This window comes from Drosophila elegans, unplaced genomic scaffold, assembly GCF_018152505.1.
Source record: "Drosophila elegans isolate 14027-0461.03 unplaced genomic scaffold, ASM1815250v1 contig_476, whole genome shotgun sequence".
NCBI classification, from domain to species: domain Eukaryota; kingdom Metazoa; phylum Arthropoda; class Insecta; order Diptera; family Drosophilidae; genus Drosophila; species Drosophila elegans.
The window spans coordinates 553,685-567,810 of NW_024545863.1; the positions used below are offsets into that span (position 1 = coordinate 553,685).

At 43.1% G+C, this 14,126-nt stretch overlaps 2 protein-coding genes across 2 annotated transcripts; one reads left to right on the top strand and one right to left on the bottom strand.

The window, feature by feature from the left end:
- Nucleotides 1-875: 875 nt before the first annotated feature.
- Nucleotides 876-4,189, bottom strand: LOC108148908 (glutamine--fructose-6-phosphate aminotransferase [isomerizing] 2). Its single transcript, XM_017276223.2, has 2 exons — nucleotides 2,257-4,189; nucleotides 876-1,522 (listed from the first exon to the last, which is right to left on the bottom strand). The coding sequence occupies exons 1-2, from the start codon at nucleotides 3,931-3,933 to the stop codon at nucleotides 1,148-1,150; spliced, it is 2,052 nt and encodes a 683-aa protein (XP_017131712.1). The 5' UTR covers nucleotides 3,934-4,189; the 3' UTR covers nucleotides 876-1,147.
- An 851-nt stretch (nucleotides 4,190-5,040) lies between these two features.
- On the top strand, nucleotides 5,041-10,712 carry LOC108148867 (peptidyl-prolyl cis-trans isomerase G). The gene is made up of 8 exons (XM_017276167.2): nucleotides 5,041-5,448; nucleotides 6,396-6,483; nucleotides 7,241-7,270; nucleotides 7,523-7,662; nucleotides 7,735-7,879; nucleotides 7,945-8,077; nucleotides 8,238-8,438; nucleotides 8,500-10,712. The coding sequence occupies exons 1-8, from the start codon at nucleotides 5,145-5,147 to the stop codon at nucleotides 10,540-10,542; spliced, it is 3,084 nt and encodes a 1,027-aa protein (XP_017131656.1). The 5' UTR covers nucleotides 5,041-5,144; the 3' UTR covers nucleotides 10,543-10,712.
- Nucleotides 10,713-14,126: the final 3,414 nt, after the last annotated feature.

Below are 14,126 nucleotides of genomic sequence, written 5' to 3' on the forward strand. Positions count from 1 at the left end.
TTAAAAAACGATGATTTTAATTTTTGAATTGTTTGATTTAATTTGCTTTAAGTACAACAGGATCTAAGGCATAAAGATATTTTCAATGGCGCCGTCCGTTTAAATAAAATAGATAATTCAATTATCGATGGTATACAAATAATCGATTGTGGGGCCTGGATTCCCGGTTCGCGGTTTTTTCTCTTTCGATATCGATTTCCTCAATCGATCGATTTTCAGATTGAACTTGGATAAAATTTTAAACTCTTCAAAACGGTTCAACCGTTTCAGTTTAAATTTTTGAACTTTGCCGGTTAAATGGGTTTTGTGAAAAAAACCAACCCCAATAAAAACGAAGAAAAAGGCCGTTGCATTTCAAGGTAATAGTTGTTTAATTCAATATTTTTGTTTTTTCAAACTAAGAAATCATCCACTTCTAATAGCCCCATAAGAAATACTTGATCTTTGCTGTTATTTTTGTTGAGTTTTCAAACACTGTTTTGAATAATTGTTTAAATTAAATTCCTAAATTGGTTTAATTTAAGATTACAAAGTTTTTTACGTATTACATCGATAACGTGACGTGGCCTTTATTTTTACAGAATAATTGACTCTTCAACATAGTTATTTAGTATTTTAAAACTTTCAGAAGTAATCTTCATATAAATAATATTTTCAAAATAACATTTTATTATTATAGTCAATATTATTATTATTTTTTTGTGTCGTTACTTTTTCCTCGATGAATAACAAATAATTCATAACAAGTACAAAAAACTAAATCCTATTTCACTTAGTTTACCAAAAACGGTGGAAAAAATGTTTAGGATGATAAAACTGAAATAAAGAAATAGAATCCCAAAAACTAGTATTTCCAAAATAAATTTCAACCATTGTTTTTAGAAAATATGGAAATATTTATATTTCAATTGCACATTCACAAAAAGTAAAAGAGACACAACACAACTAGGGGGTCAGTAGGGGCTACAAAACGGTTAACAGATCCGGCTCTAGCCGATTGGGACACAGCGGGTTAAATGGAGTAATATCGGATTTTAGTCCTTGCAAATACCAATAGATTTCAACTTATATGCTAGGGTCTGTTTTCCTCAGGCAGATACTAAAATGGAATTCTTGGTGCGGCCACAATGCCAGATAATAGTGGCGCCTACTCCACGGTCACCGACTTGGCCAGATTCCTGGGGCAGTCCACGTCGCATCCTCGCAGAACGGCGATGTGATAGGAGAGCAGCTGGAGCGGAATAACCGTGAGCACGCCCTGCAGGCAGTCCACGGTCCTCGGGATCTGCAGCGATCGTGTGGAGAAGGCCATGGTCTCGGAGTCGCCCTCTTCGCAGATCAGGATGGGCCTGCCCTTGCGCGAGGTCACCTGCTGCAGGGCATTCATGCACTTCGTGTAGACCGGGTCACGCAGGACGATCATCAGCACGGGCATCTCTTTGTCCACGAGGGCCAGTGGTCCGTGCTTCAGTTCTCCAGCCAGGATGCCCTCGCTGTGCATGTACGTCAGCTCCTTGACTTTCTGTAAGGCAGAGGATTGGCAATTAAAATTTAATCTTTAATATAAGTACTTTAAATTTATGAGTCAACAGGGTACAGGGTACTTTGATACATAGTTTCTAAGCATTTCCGTCGGAAAACATTATTAAATAAAGAATGAAATAAATTAATTTCAATAAAGCACTAAACATAATGAATGATTAAAGTGCAGAGGCAAATGGAATTATAAATCTGCAATAAACAACTTAATTAAATTGTTGACATCAGTGCTTTTCCATCTTATTGTTAAAGATCTGTTTAAGCATTTATATCAATGCTAATTAATTGGGTCTTGTAGTATGTATAAATCACTTTGTATTAAGATAAACAAATTATGTATATGTAAATAAAACACTTGTCAACACTGAGTTAAAAGATTAGATAAGAAACGGATCAAAAAATGGGTCAGCGTTACTGGGTCTCGCTTATTTTTTATATACAACTAATAGTTTCCAAACATTTGAGAAAAGGCAATAAACATAATGCTTTATTAATTGTGTCTTGTTATTTAAGAGGTTGAGTTATCAATACTGAGTCAAAAGATTAGATTTCGAATTCAAAGAATTAACTGATAGGAAGAAGTGCAAACAAATTGGTGCTTCCCTATATTAAAGCAAATAATTAAAAAAATCAAATGATAGTGACAGTCTTTGATTGACGAACTATATAAAATATCAGCTACATTTAGTGTAGTAACAATTATAAAAATATCCTTACCAGTGCTCCCTCCAAACAGGTGGCGAAATTGAATCCCCTGCCCATGATGAGCAGCGACTTGTGCTCGTACAGCTCCTTGGCCAGCTCCTGCACCTGCGAGTTCAGCTTCAAGACGGTTCTGATGTGCTCATCCAGCTGGGACAGTCCATCGATGATCTCCAGTCGCCGCTGCTGCAGGCTCAGGCGATCCTCCGACATGACCAGGGCGAACATGACCAGCGAAATGAACTGGGAGGTGTAGGCCTTGGTGGAGGCCACTCCGATCTCGGGCCCCGCATTGATGTGCACGCCACAGTGCGACTCGCGGCAGATGCTGCTGCCCACTGTGTTCGTGACGCCCACGATGAGGGCACCCCGCTGCTTGCAGTACCGCAGCGCCATCAGCGTGTCCGCTGTCTCGCCCGATTGCGAGATGAAGAAGCACACGTCATCCCGGAAGATGGGGGTGTTCCTGTCCAGAAAGTCGGAGGCCAGTTCCACCATCACAGGCAGTTCGGTGAGTTCCTCCAGCAGCTGCCTGGTGGCCACAGCACTGTGATAGGATGTGCCACATGCTATCAGCATTAGACGGCGACAACGCTTGATCTCCGGTATGTACTCCTTGATTCCTCCCAGGACCACGCTCTGCGTGTCGAACCTCATCCTGCCACGCATGGTGTTGACCACGGATTCCGGCTGCTCGAAGATCTCCTTCAGCATAAAGTAGTCGTAGTTGCCCTTCATGATCTGTTGGATCTCCATTTTGAGGGTGATGATCTCCCGGGCATGCGGATCGTCAGAGGATTTGTTTAGCCTGTGAATGCTGAGGGTGCCGTCGCTCTTCACGGCGGCCACATCGTCATCCTCCAGGTAAATCACCCTGTTCGTGTGCTCTATAACGGCCGAGGCATCGGAGGCGAAGAAGTACTCCACCTCCTTGCGCTCCAGCGGCTGGAATTCGGCACTGCAATCGCCGGGCGGCAGAACTGGGAAAGCCTGCTGTTGCGGCTGACCATGTGGCCGGTGGGCCTTGGCGTACAGGATGGGTATGTGATCGGTGGCCAGCTTGGTTTTGGCCTTAATGCCAACCAGCAGCGGGGATCCTCTGCGGCTGGCCACACATTCGCCGGGGAAATGTTTCGACTTGAAGGCAATGGCAAAGGCGCCCTCCAATTGTTGAATGGCCTGCTCCACGAGCTCCCCAAAGGTGTAGCCAGGATGCTGTTGCCACAGGTGATGCACCAGCTTGGCAATCACCTCCGTGTCCGTGTCCGATTCAAAGATGTAGCCCCTCTTCACCAGCAAGGTCTTCACATCCTTGTAGTTGGTTATGATGCCATTGTGGACCACCACGAAACTGTTCTCCGTGTCAGACCGCTGCGGATGCGAGTTGACCTCGGAGGGCACGCCATGGGTGGCCCATCTTGTGTGGGCTATCCCAATGTGGGTGTCTATGGGCAGGGAGTAGTCCTGACCCAGGCAAACCTCTGCCACCGCATCTTCCAGGATCTTCACTTTGCCAGTCCGTTTTATCAGCAGTATGGATTGCTCCTCCCCGGAATTCAAGGCGTCGATGGCAATGCCCGTGGAGTCGTAGCCGCGGTACTCCAACCTCTTCAGTCCCTGCACCAGGAGATCCAAAACATCCTGTCGCGATTTGGGCGTCAAGTAGTTCAAGTACGCAAATATGCCACACATTCTGAAATTCTCGGAAGTAAGTTCTCGTTCTCTAGTCCGCTTGGTGATTTTCCACGTCGCAAGCGCAAGTGTGTACAACTTTCCGGTCAGCTGAGGCTGATTTTTGGCTCTGTCGTGGCTGCAATGCGATTGTCGTGTTTTTATCGCCGACAGTTGCTGGAATTTTTTGTTTTTCTCTGATAAAACAAATTATTTGCTTTTTGAGGCAAAAGAACACGTCTTCGTCTTGCTCTCCCGCTCACACTCACACATGCGCCGAATTGCGCGCTCACTCACACCCACACAGTGAAACAGACACCATGTAAACATTGGCTTTGGTGTGACCGTATCGGACCAAGGGATGGAAAAAGTTCGGTTTTTGAAAATTTTAATATTTATTTGAATAGATTTCAATTTTGAATGTCTCTTTTCTTTTCAACTTGTGTTCCAAACAATTTGCAATATATATTATCATTAATAGAAAATAAATACATATTACTAATATATATATTATTTTGTTTCGTTGGATATTGAGATATTACAAAAAATTGGTGAATTTCAAAAATCAAATACTTAAAAAATGATATGAGTTGCATACTTTAAATTAAAGGGATTGAACACCAATAGTAATATTAAATTTATTTTAATTCAATCAACAATCCTTTAAGCAGTAAATCTTATACAAATACAAATAACACGAATTTTAAGGTCTTAAACATGTTAAGGTTTTTTTTTTCGACAACATTTAAAAAAAAAACATTTAGTAATCATGAAACCTTCTTAAGTTAGTGAGTGGCTGCAATATAAAATCTATAAATAAATTGTACACGACAAATTAACTGTGGTTTTTTAAGTTTTAAGAGCTATCTAAATTCCAAATTTGTTGGATATTCCCCAATTGAAGAAATTTTTGGCATTTAAGGAAACGACCTATAGTTGATCCTGCTGAATTTTTAAAACAGCTAATTTCATTCACTTTACCTAGATTCAGCGACTCATAGATTCAGTGGTTTTATTTATTTTTAAATTAAGTTTAATTACTTTGCAAAAAATAAAATACTTGTCCCAGGACAAGTTTTTTATCAGTATTTAGTTTTTCTCTCTACCTCTCGCACGGTCCCACTGCACCCTTTGCATTTTGAAACGAGTTGGCAACGCCAGCATTGTGCAACGCGAAAACGGGAAGAAAATACGTATTTAATTGCATTTAGTGGAAAAAAGCGGCGATAATAATGACTGTTAACAAGCGCGACGCGAGCGCAACGCGATCGCGATGCTTTTTCGACATTTCACTGGGCGGTTTGGCCGTGGGCCGCATTGTTTTCGAACTGTACGGCGATGTGGCGCCGAAGACGGCGGAGAATTTCCGGGCATTGTGCACGGGCGAGAAGGGAATCGGATTGACCACCGGCAAGAAGCTCCACTACAAGGGGGTGATCTTCCACCGCGTGGTCAAGGACTTCATGGTCCAGGCGGGCGACTTCTCCGCGGGCAACGGCACCGGCGGCGAGTCGGTTTACGGCGGAACTTTCGAGGGTGAGTTTTGTGGAAGGGGGGCTGCGGCTTCATATTGTATGTACAATACATATTCATAGGCACCGTTGTTTGTGGTTGTGGCTGGGGAAAAAATCAATACAGTGGGCACTCGAAAGGGTGAACTCCACAATGGTTTCATTTATATACCCTTACGTTTTGGGCCCGGGATTCAGCCACCAAAAATGGCTTTCAATACAAAAAAAAAAACCATACAACATTTTGACACAAACTACTTTTTATAGGAATAACTTTTTTTTGGGAGATGTTTATGAAGGTTTTACAAGTAATGATATGACCGTTCATATAAAAGCTTTGGGATAAGGTTATTTGTTTGTAATTCAATTTAAAACTTCCTCCTAAAGTTGTTTCGAACTACCATAAAATGTCTATTAAATAAAATGTTACTTCGGCAGCTATAGGACTCCGTATTCTGAACCCACAGGCTTTTGAACTTTGAACTTGTATCTAACTAAAATGTTCTTTCCAATTAGACTTAATAATTCTAATGTCATGTACACTACAATCATCCACTTAAATTTAACAAGGCTGGTGGCATAGAATCTGGGAGCAAAAACTTAAAATTGATTGCATGTGCAATTATTTATTTACATCCACAAAAGCTAAATAAAAAAGCTAAAGTGCGAAATAAAACGGATTCAAAAAAAGGCATATATTTTGTTAAAGCCATTTAACCGAAGGAATTTTGAAGAAATGTAGGAATTAATCTACATACAATTAAATAAACTGTTTGGATAAATACAGGAAAATAAATAAAACATGCTAAATTGAAATTGGTATTCCGAAAATTTAATTTTTTTTGCGTAAACATCTTTTTTGTGAAGCCATCTATTTTGTTTCTAAGATGTTGTATTTTAAAGCTTCCATTTAAGGTTTATATTTTGCATCGACTACCTGAGACTTTAACTATTTACTCTTCCCGTTTTTAGACGAATGCTTTGACAAGAAGCACGATCGCCCGTTCCTGCTGTCGATGGCCAACCGTGGCAAGAACACCAATGGATCGCAGTTCTTTATGTAAGTGGAGCTCGTTCGAGGGCCTGCCACCGGCGAAGTCCGGACTAATACCGCCGCAAATTTAGTTTCAGTTCTGTTGCAGGCACCGATTATTCAGCTAAAATCTCTCTCTCTCTTCGTCCTCCAGTTTATCTATTATATTTAAACGTCTGTTGTTGTTCATTAATCTATTGCCATTTAGCCTTAGCCCGTGGGTAGAGTAGAGCGTGCCTAGAGCGTCCCACTGACCACCAGCGGATAGATCCATTCACTGCTGCACCACCTACCACTTTCACATCCACCATTCGGTCCATGTGGTGTCCAGAAACCAAGGCAAAGGCGGACACTCTTTCTGCTCCCGTGGTCTTTGGTCCTTGGTCTCTGTGCGTGTGTGTCTCTATGTCCCTCTCGGCTCTTCCTGGATCTTTGCCGGGATCTGGGATCTGGATTTGGATCTCCAGCTGGATCTGCTGGATCTGCTGGATCCATGCGTGTTGGCCATGGCCAACTGCAGCGGCTATTTGTGGTTGGTGGCTTGCCAAAATCCTGTGTGTGTGCCACCTACTACTACTACTACACCTTGATACCTTTTAAACTTTGTTGTACACCTGCACAACAATAACAACAACAACAACAACAAGAACAACAACAGCAACAACAAACGACAACAACTGAACCAACAACATCGATTTCAACTACAACTGCCTACTGCAACAACCAACAACCAGTTAGCCAAAGTGTAAAGAATATTTTTCTCTTCTTCTGTTTCTCATTGTAGTACAACACAGCCTGCGCCACATTTGGACAAGTAAGTATTCTGAAACTGAAAGCACAGGTACAGTACATAACTTGCATAGCATTTTATTAAAAAGTTCTTGATACTTTTAGTCAAAACTAAAGCTAAACACATTGCAATTCTATCATTACTTTGATGCATATAAACATAAATTTATATAAAATTTAAAAATGTAATTTCATGAAATGCAATATTATGTACCTGCCCTGTTCCTCACTCTCTAAATGGATCCAATTTTTGAAATGTAATATTTCCTTCTTGCAGTATCCATGTTGTATTCGGACAAGTTATATCCGGTCAGGAGTTGGTGCGCCAATTGGAGGATCTGCCCGTCGATCGGAACTCACGACCGCTGCAGGATGCGGCCATAGCCAACTGTGGGGAGTTGGTTAGACAGACAAAGGGTATGCAAAGGGTATACTATTACTATATTTCAAATTACTCTTGCTAATTACATACCTTTTCTAAACGCTTAGCCAAAAAGGAAAAGAAGCGGAAGCGGCGCTCCACCGCCACGGACGATTCAAACGGCGAGGACAGTGAGGCTGAAGTGAAGGCCGAACGCAAGGATAAAAAGAAGAAGCGTAGTCGCAAGGAAACCAAGTCAAGCGATAGCGAAGAGTACGTCACAATAGAGAATTATTGTCCTTTATTTTCCTGTAATGATTTCTTGATCTTATGTATAGCAATGAAGCCAGACGTGGCAATGGAAAGCATGAGCAGAATCCGCCGGACGAAGATGAGGGCGAAGAGCGCGAAGAGGGCGAGCTCCATCCACTGGTCACAGTTACCAAGATAGATCCTAACGAGATACCAGAGGTGCGCCATTAACTTGTATTTACTATTATAATTGAAGTGATTTTTATACAGTCTTTATACCTGTATACCTTTAAGGCATGGCACAACTTTGCTTTTAATTTATCATTAGAGTGCTAAGTATACAGACAATATTGATGTCTTTAAATGCCTTTCTGTCCAGGTATCGAACAAATTCCTAATGCGCGGCGAGAGATCAAGGTCCCGAGATCGCGAGGATCGTGAAGGTCGAGGACAGGATCGCAATCGCGATCGTGGGAGAGATCAGGATCGAGACCGCAATCGCAATAACTTTGGCTGGTCAAAGAAGCAGGCGCCGCCGACATCGCGTAGTGGTCGCATTGTCAAAGGCCGTGGCGTGTTTGTAAGTTCAAAGCTCCTAAAATACATTAGAAAACGATCTAAATAATAATCCTTTTTTCCAGCGTTTTCGCACACCATCGCGCAGTCGGTCGCGGAGCACTACGCCACCGCATTGGAAGCATGCCCAGAAGCGCACCATCAAGCTGTCTGACTTGGAGCGCCTCGAAGAGGAGAGCAAGATGCGCGAGGAGGAGGTGAAGCGTCGCGAGCATGAGCGAAAGCGCCGCCACGAGGAGGCCACCAAGAATCCCAAGCAATCCTTTTTCGAACTCTCCCATGCCAGCACTTACGGCGGCAAGGTGACGCCAGATAAATTCTCTCCAGACCCGAAAACCAAGTCCAAAGAGACATTCGAACGCGGCAAGCCCAAGGATAAGGACAAGGACAAGGAGAGCGCCGGCGATAAGGACAAGGCAAAGGATGTGACTCCTCTCAAGCGCCGCAAGTCGATGGACATGAATGCCTTGGACTACGAGCAGCAGACGGAAACCGAAGCCGAGTCGGAGGACGAAGAGCGTGAGCAGTTGAAGGTGAAGCCACCCAGCAAGCTGGATGTCAATGTGGAGCCATCGTCCAGCAAGGATAGGAACTCCAAGCGGGAGGAGAAGGCCAAGGCCAAGCGCAGTCGCTCGCGCAGCCCTCGCCGGAATTCACCGCCTCGTCGTCAGCAGCGTTCGCCCGCCAGACGTCCTGGCCAGAATCAATCAGCCCAGAACCCGAATCAAAATCAGTTCAATCGCGGCGGCGGCGGTGGCAATCGCCGCAACCCGTTTGCGGACAGGGATCGACGACGTCGTTCGCGTTCGCCGGATAACGAGTACCGGAATCGCTATCCCTTGTCACCCATCCGAGGAAGGGGCTCTCCCAGCGGCGACCGACGGCGTCAGCAGCGTTCCCGTAGTCAGGGCCGCAGGCAGGATTCACCCAAGCACAAGCGTCAGGAGTCGTCGGGCAGAAGACGTCAGGACTCGCCGGTACGAAAGCGTCGCGACTCACCGGAAAGAAAGCGCGCCGATTCCCATGACAGAAGGCGGGAGGCTTCTCCCAACAAAAGGATGCGTGAGGAGCGGGATGATTCGCCCAACAGTCGCAATCGCAAGCGAGAAGATTCGCATGACAAAAAGACACAGGAGTCTACTCGCAAAGAACGAGAGGATTCTGCAGGCAAAACACGTGAGGACAGTGCGAGCAGAAAGCGAAAGGATTCGGACAGAAAGCGACAAGATTCGCCGACCAAAAGACGTGATTCGCGCCAGGAATCGCCGGGCAAAAAGCGACAAGATTCCCCAGTGAAAAAGCAGGATTCACCGGGAAAAAAGCGTCAGGATGTGCCGGTTAAAAAGCGTCAAGAATCCGCTGACAGAAAGCGACAGGATTCTCCAGTCAAAAGACAAGGTTCGAGGCGCAAGGATTCGCCCGAAAGAAAGCGCAGGGATTCGCCCGAGAGGAGACGCAAGGAATCGCCTGCCAGAAGACGACAGGACGCTGCTGCGTCCGGCCGAAGGCGACAGGAGTCGGCGGGCAGAAGGCGCCGCGATTCGTCCGGAAACAGACGCAGTCGCAGCCGCGGACGCCGGCACAGCTCCTCACGTAGTCGCAGTCCCTCAAATAGTCGCTCCCGCGGCCGCCGCCGCTCGCGCAGTCCGCTGCCCAAACTGACCTCCGCCCTGCCCATGGACGAGGATCGCGAGAAGGCGGCCCGCGAGAAGATGCAAAAGCGGGCGGAGGCCGCACTGCTGATGAAGGAGCACATGCGCAAGGAGATCGCCAAGGCGGAGGAGCTGCGGCTGGAGAAGCAGCGCCACGATGACCTCGAGGAGCGCCGGTCGGAGAAACAGCGCGAGGATGAAATGGACAAGGAGCGCACCACGCGCGAACTCAACGAACTCGAGCGCCTGAAGGCCGAGACTCTGAAGAAGCTGCAGGACGAGGAGCGAGTGGTTGCGGTGGCTGCTGTAGATGATTCAGCCGCCGGAAGCGAGGCAAAAACCGTTGCCAGCGCCACCCGAAGCAAACGCGAGTCCAGTGCGGAGGACCGACATCGCGACAAGAAGCACAAGCATAAAAAATCAAAGAAGGCATCCACACGCTCCGACTCCGACTAAAGTCATCACTAATCACTAACCAGACAGACAGAAGATGAATCCCCCAGAGCGGCAAACCGAGTTTTTGTTCCACTCATTTTCAGACCCTTACACGGAATTGCAATGTAAAAATCGCGCGACCCCCAAGTTTTGTAACTAAGTCCGTTTAATAAAGGAAAACGTCAGTATAATTTTGAACTGTTTATTTTTATAGAAAATAGTTTCTTTGGACTTTTTGAAATTTAGATTTAATGAGTCGCTGAATTTTGAACTGTTTATTTTTATAGAAAATAGTTTCTTTGGAATGCTTGTTTAGTTACAGTAGTTTCCCAAGCTACCCAACTATTAAAATTCTTATTTAATACAAAAAAAAATATTTGTTTAACGATTAATGATTTAAACGTGTTCCAGAATGTATTGGTTTTTTCATAAATTGCAAACTAATTTCTAAACATAAAATTTGGTTTTACAATACAATGAAAATAAGCAATCGGAAAAAGCTAATATTAAAAAAAATTTTTTTTTATTAATACAATTCTAATTTTTGAAACAAAAATGTCCAAAATATTTAATGAAATAACATTGTTCACATTTAATTTATAAATAAAGTATGTTAGTGTGAATGCTACAAATATCATTTCGCGCCACTTTTTAGCAGTGAGAAAGACTTAAGGTTGTGAAATCGGATAAATGAAATTTAAAAAGTGATGCCTATAAAAGGGCAGCACTCTTAGCTTGCTTGGCAGCATTCTTGATCTCAGATAACAGATGGCGCCACGTCTAAAATGAAAGAACTGAAATCATGAAAATAATAAAGCGCCACTTTTTAGCAGTGAGAAAGACTTAAGGTTGTGAAATCGGATAGTACTTTATCAGAGACATCAACCTTTGCATAAATGAAATTTAAAAAGTGATGCCCATAAAAGGGCAGCACTCTTAGCTTGCTTGGCTGCATTCTTGATCTCAGATAACAGATGGCGCCACGTCTAAAATGAAAGAACTGAAATCATGAAAATAATAAAGCGCCACTTTTTAGCAGTGAGAAAGACTTAAGGTTGTGAAATCGGATAGTACTTTATCAGAGACATCAACCTTTGCATAAATGAAATTTAAAAAGTGATGCCCATAAAAGGGCAGCACTCTTAGCTTGCTTGGCTGCATTCTTGATCTCAGATAACAGATGGCGCCACGTCTAAAATGAAAGAACTGAAATCATGAAAATAATAAAGCGCCACTTTTTAGCAGTGAGAAAGACTTAAGGTTGTGAAATCGGATAGTACTTTATCAGAGACATCAACCTTTGCATAAATGAAATTTAAAAAGTGATGCCCATAAAAGGCCAGCACTCTTAGCTTGCTTGGCAGCATTCTTGATCTCAGATAACAGATGGCGCCACGTCTAAAATAAAAGAACTAAAATCATGAAAATAATAAAGCGCCACTTTTTAGCAGTGAGAAAGACTTAAGGTTGTGAAATCGGATAGTACTTTATCAGACACATCAACCTTTGGATAAATAAATTTAAAAAGCGATGCCCATGAAAAGGGCAGCACTCTTAGTTTGCTTGACAGAATTTTTAGACTCAGATAACAGATGGCGCCACGTCTAAAATGAAAGAACTGAAATCATATATAAAATAGTTATTCAAATTTCTTAAAATTAAACTAATAATTAATTAAATTTAATTCATCTTGAGGTTAAAATAAAATTAAAAATTTGATAGAAGGTGCTACCACTAGTAAACTAGCTAAATTTGAAACCTATTTTGAGCTATTTAATACTTATACAAGTTTCTCTCGACATTTCGTAGAGTCAGCAATTTCTTAACGAAATTAAATATTAAAATTATAACTTTAAAAAAACGTTAAGTTAGAATTTGAATTTTAAAAGATACAACAATGAAGTAAATAGTGTAATATTTAGAACAAACCAATTTTAACTACATATGTATATTTGGTTTGCCAAAGGATTTGTCAGAACGGAAGGGATTGAATGTGTTTTTCCCAGCTGTTTGAACTAACTAATTGCAAATCGAAATTGCTACACCCTAACCACCCACCTTTGTGCTTGCCTAATATTTTTATATTTTATATGCATTTCTTTAAGGCCTAAGACGAGCCTTTGGTTTCGAGAGACAAACAATGCCGTGGGAAGAAAAATAATAAAACTGCAAGGGCAACTTTCGGGCTGTTGTGGCTGTCGTTGCAGGTTGCCGGTTTTTCTTGTTGTTGGTTGTTAGGTTGTACGTTGCAAGTCGCTCTTGGGTGGGTGTTGTTGTTGCTGTTGTTGTTGCCTGGTTACTGGTTGCAAGTGCCACTGACAAACACAGCTGTCGAGTGCGGCGCTTAAATGGCAAGTAAACTGCAGCCGAGCGTTTGCTTTGCTAATTTTCCAGGCCTTTCCTCCACGACCTCTCCAATTGTGTGGGCGTGTGGCCAGGTGGGCGTGGCTGTGCACTTGCTGCTGCTTATTATTTGCACTCGGCAAGGCCAACAGCATAATAAATTGGGGCGACAAGAGGAGGAGGCGGAGGCGAAGGCGGAGGCATTTTGGTGTCGTGCGGAATCGGAAAATCTTTTATTCATGAATGCCGCCCCCTTGCCGCCCACCGCGTCCATAAAAATTGCACAATTTGAAGCGCTTTTCCCCCTTATCCCTCTTATCCCCCTCCCTTTTCCACGAACCGCTTAGTCTGAGACGTATGTCCAAAAAAAAATATATAAAAAAGCTAAGAATTTACGCGCCTCGGGCGGCTCTCTCAAGGATTTTGGCAATGGCTCTTTCTGCCACTACCCTCCCACCCTCAAAAAAAAAAAAATGCCACCCACTTTTGGCTGCAGGCGATAGTTGCATAAATCATAAAAGCCGCACTTGTTGTTGTCCTTGCCACCCCCCGTTTTCCTTCTTCTCAGCCTGCCCTCGCATCCTTTAGCAGGACTTTACGACACTTAAGCAGCGCAAGTGGGCGGTGAGAGTGTCTCCGAATGTCTGAATTTGATTGCATGGCCACAACAGCGACTTGAGAAGTGCCACTCCTCATGCTGCCCCCATATCCTGGCCACATGCTTCTGCCTCCCAGTAAACGGGTTCAGCGCAGCCGCTTCCCGCGCAAAAACTTCGCGCATTTATTTATGAAGGTCTAAGGGTCTCCTCATTCGCCCACCGATTTCGGTCTTCAAATTCTGTTACTCGAATATTTCGGGAGAAAGAGCAGCGATAAGTGGGTAAAATGTTCTTGTAAAGTGGATATAAATAGCAACAGGTTGGTTTTCAAAAACAAAGCCAGTGGATTACTATCCCACATACAGCTGGCAACTTAGCTTTCACTGGATTGATTTTATAGATATCCAATATAATATATCATCTACAATCTACATTTACAATTTGTTTTCAATTTGTGAGTTTGGAAGTCAACCAAAGTAGCATAACTTATTAGTATAAGGGAAAGTAATTTGTATTTATGTTGATTTTATTGAATTGATCTATTAAAAACTCAATGATCAGACAAATAAAATAGTTGAAGCACTTTATTTTTCATAGAACAGTGTGAATTTGGTTTCTTATCTTAAATGCCATTTTTGATTATAACAAATGTTATTTATTATT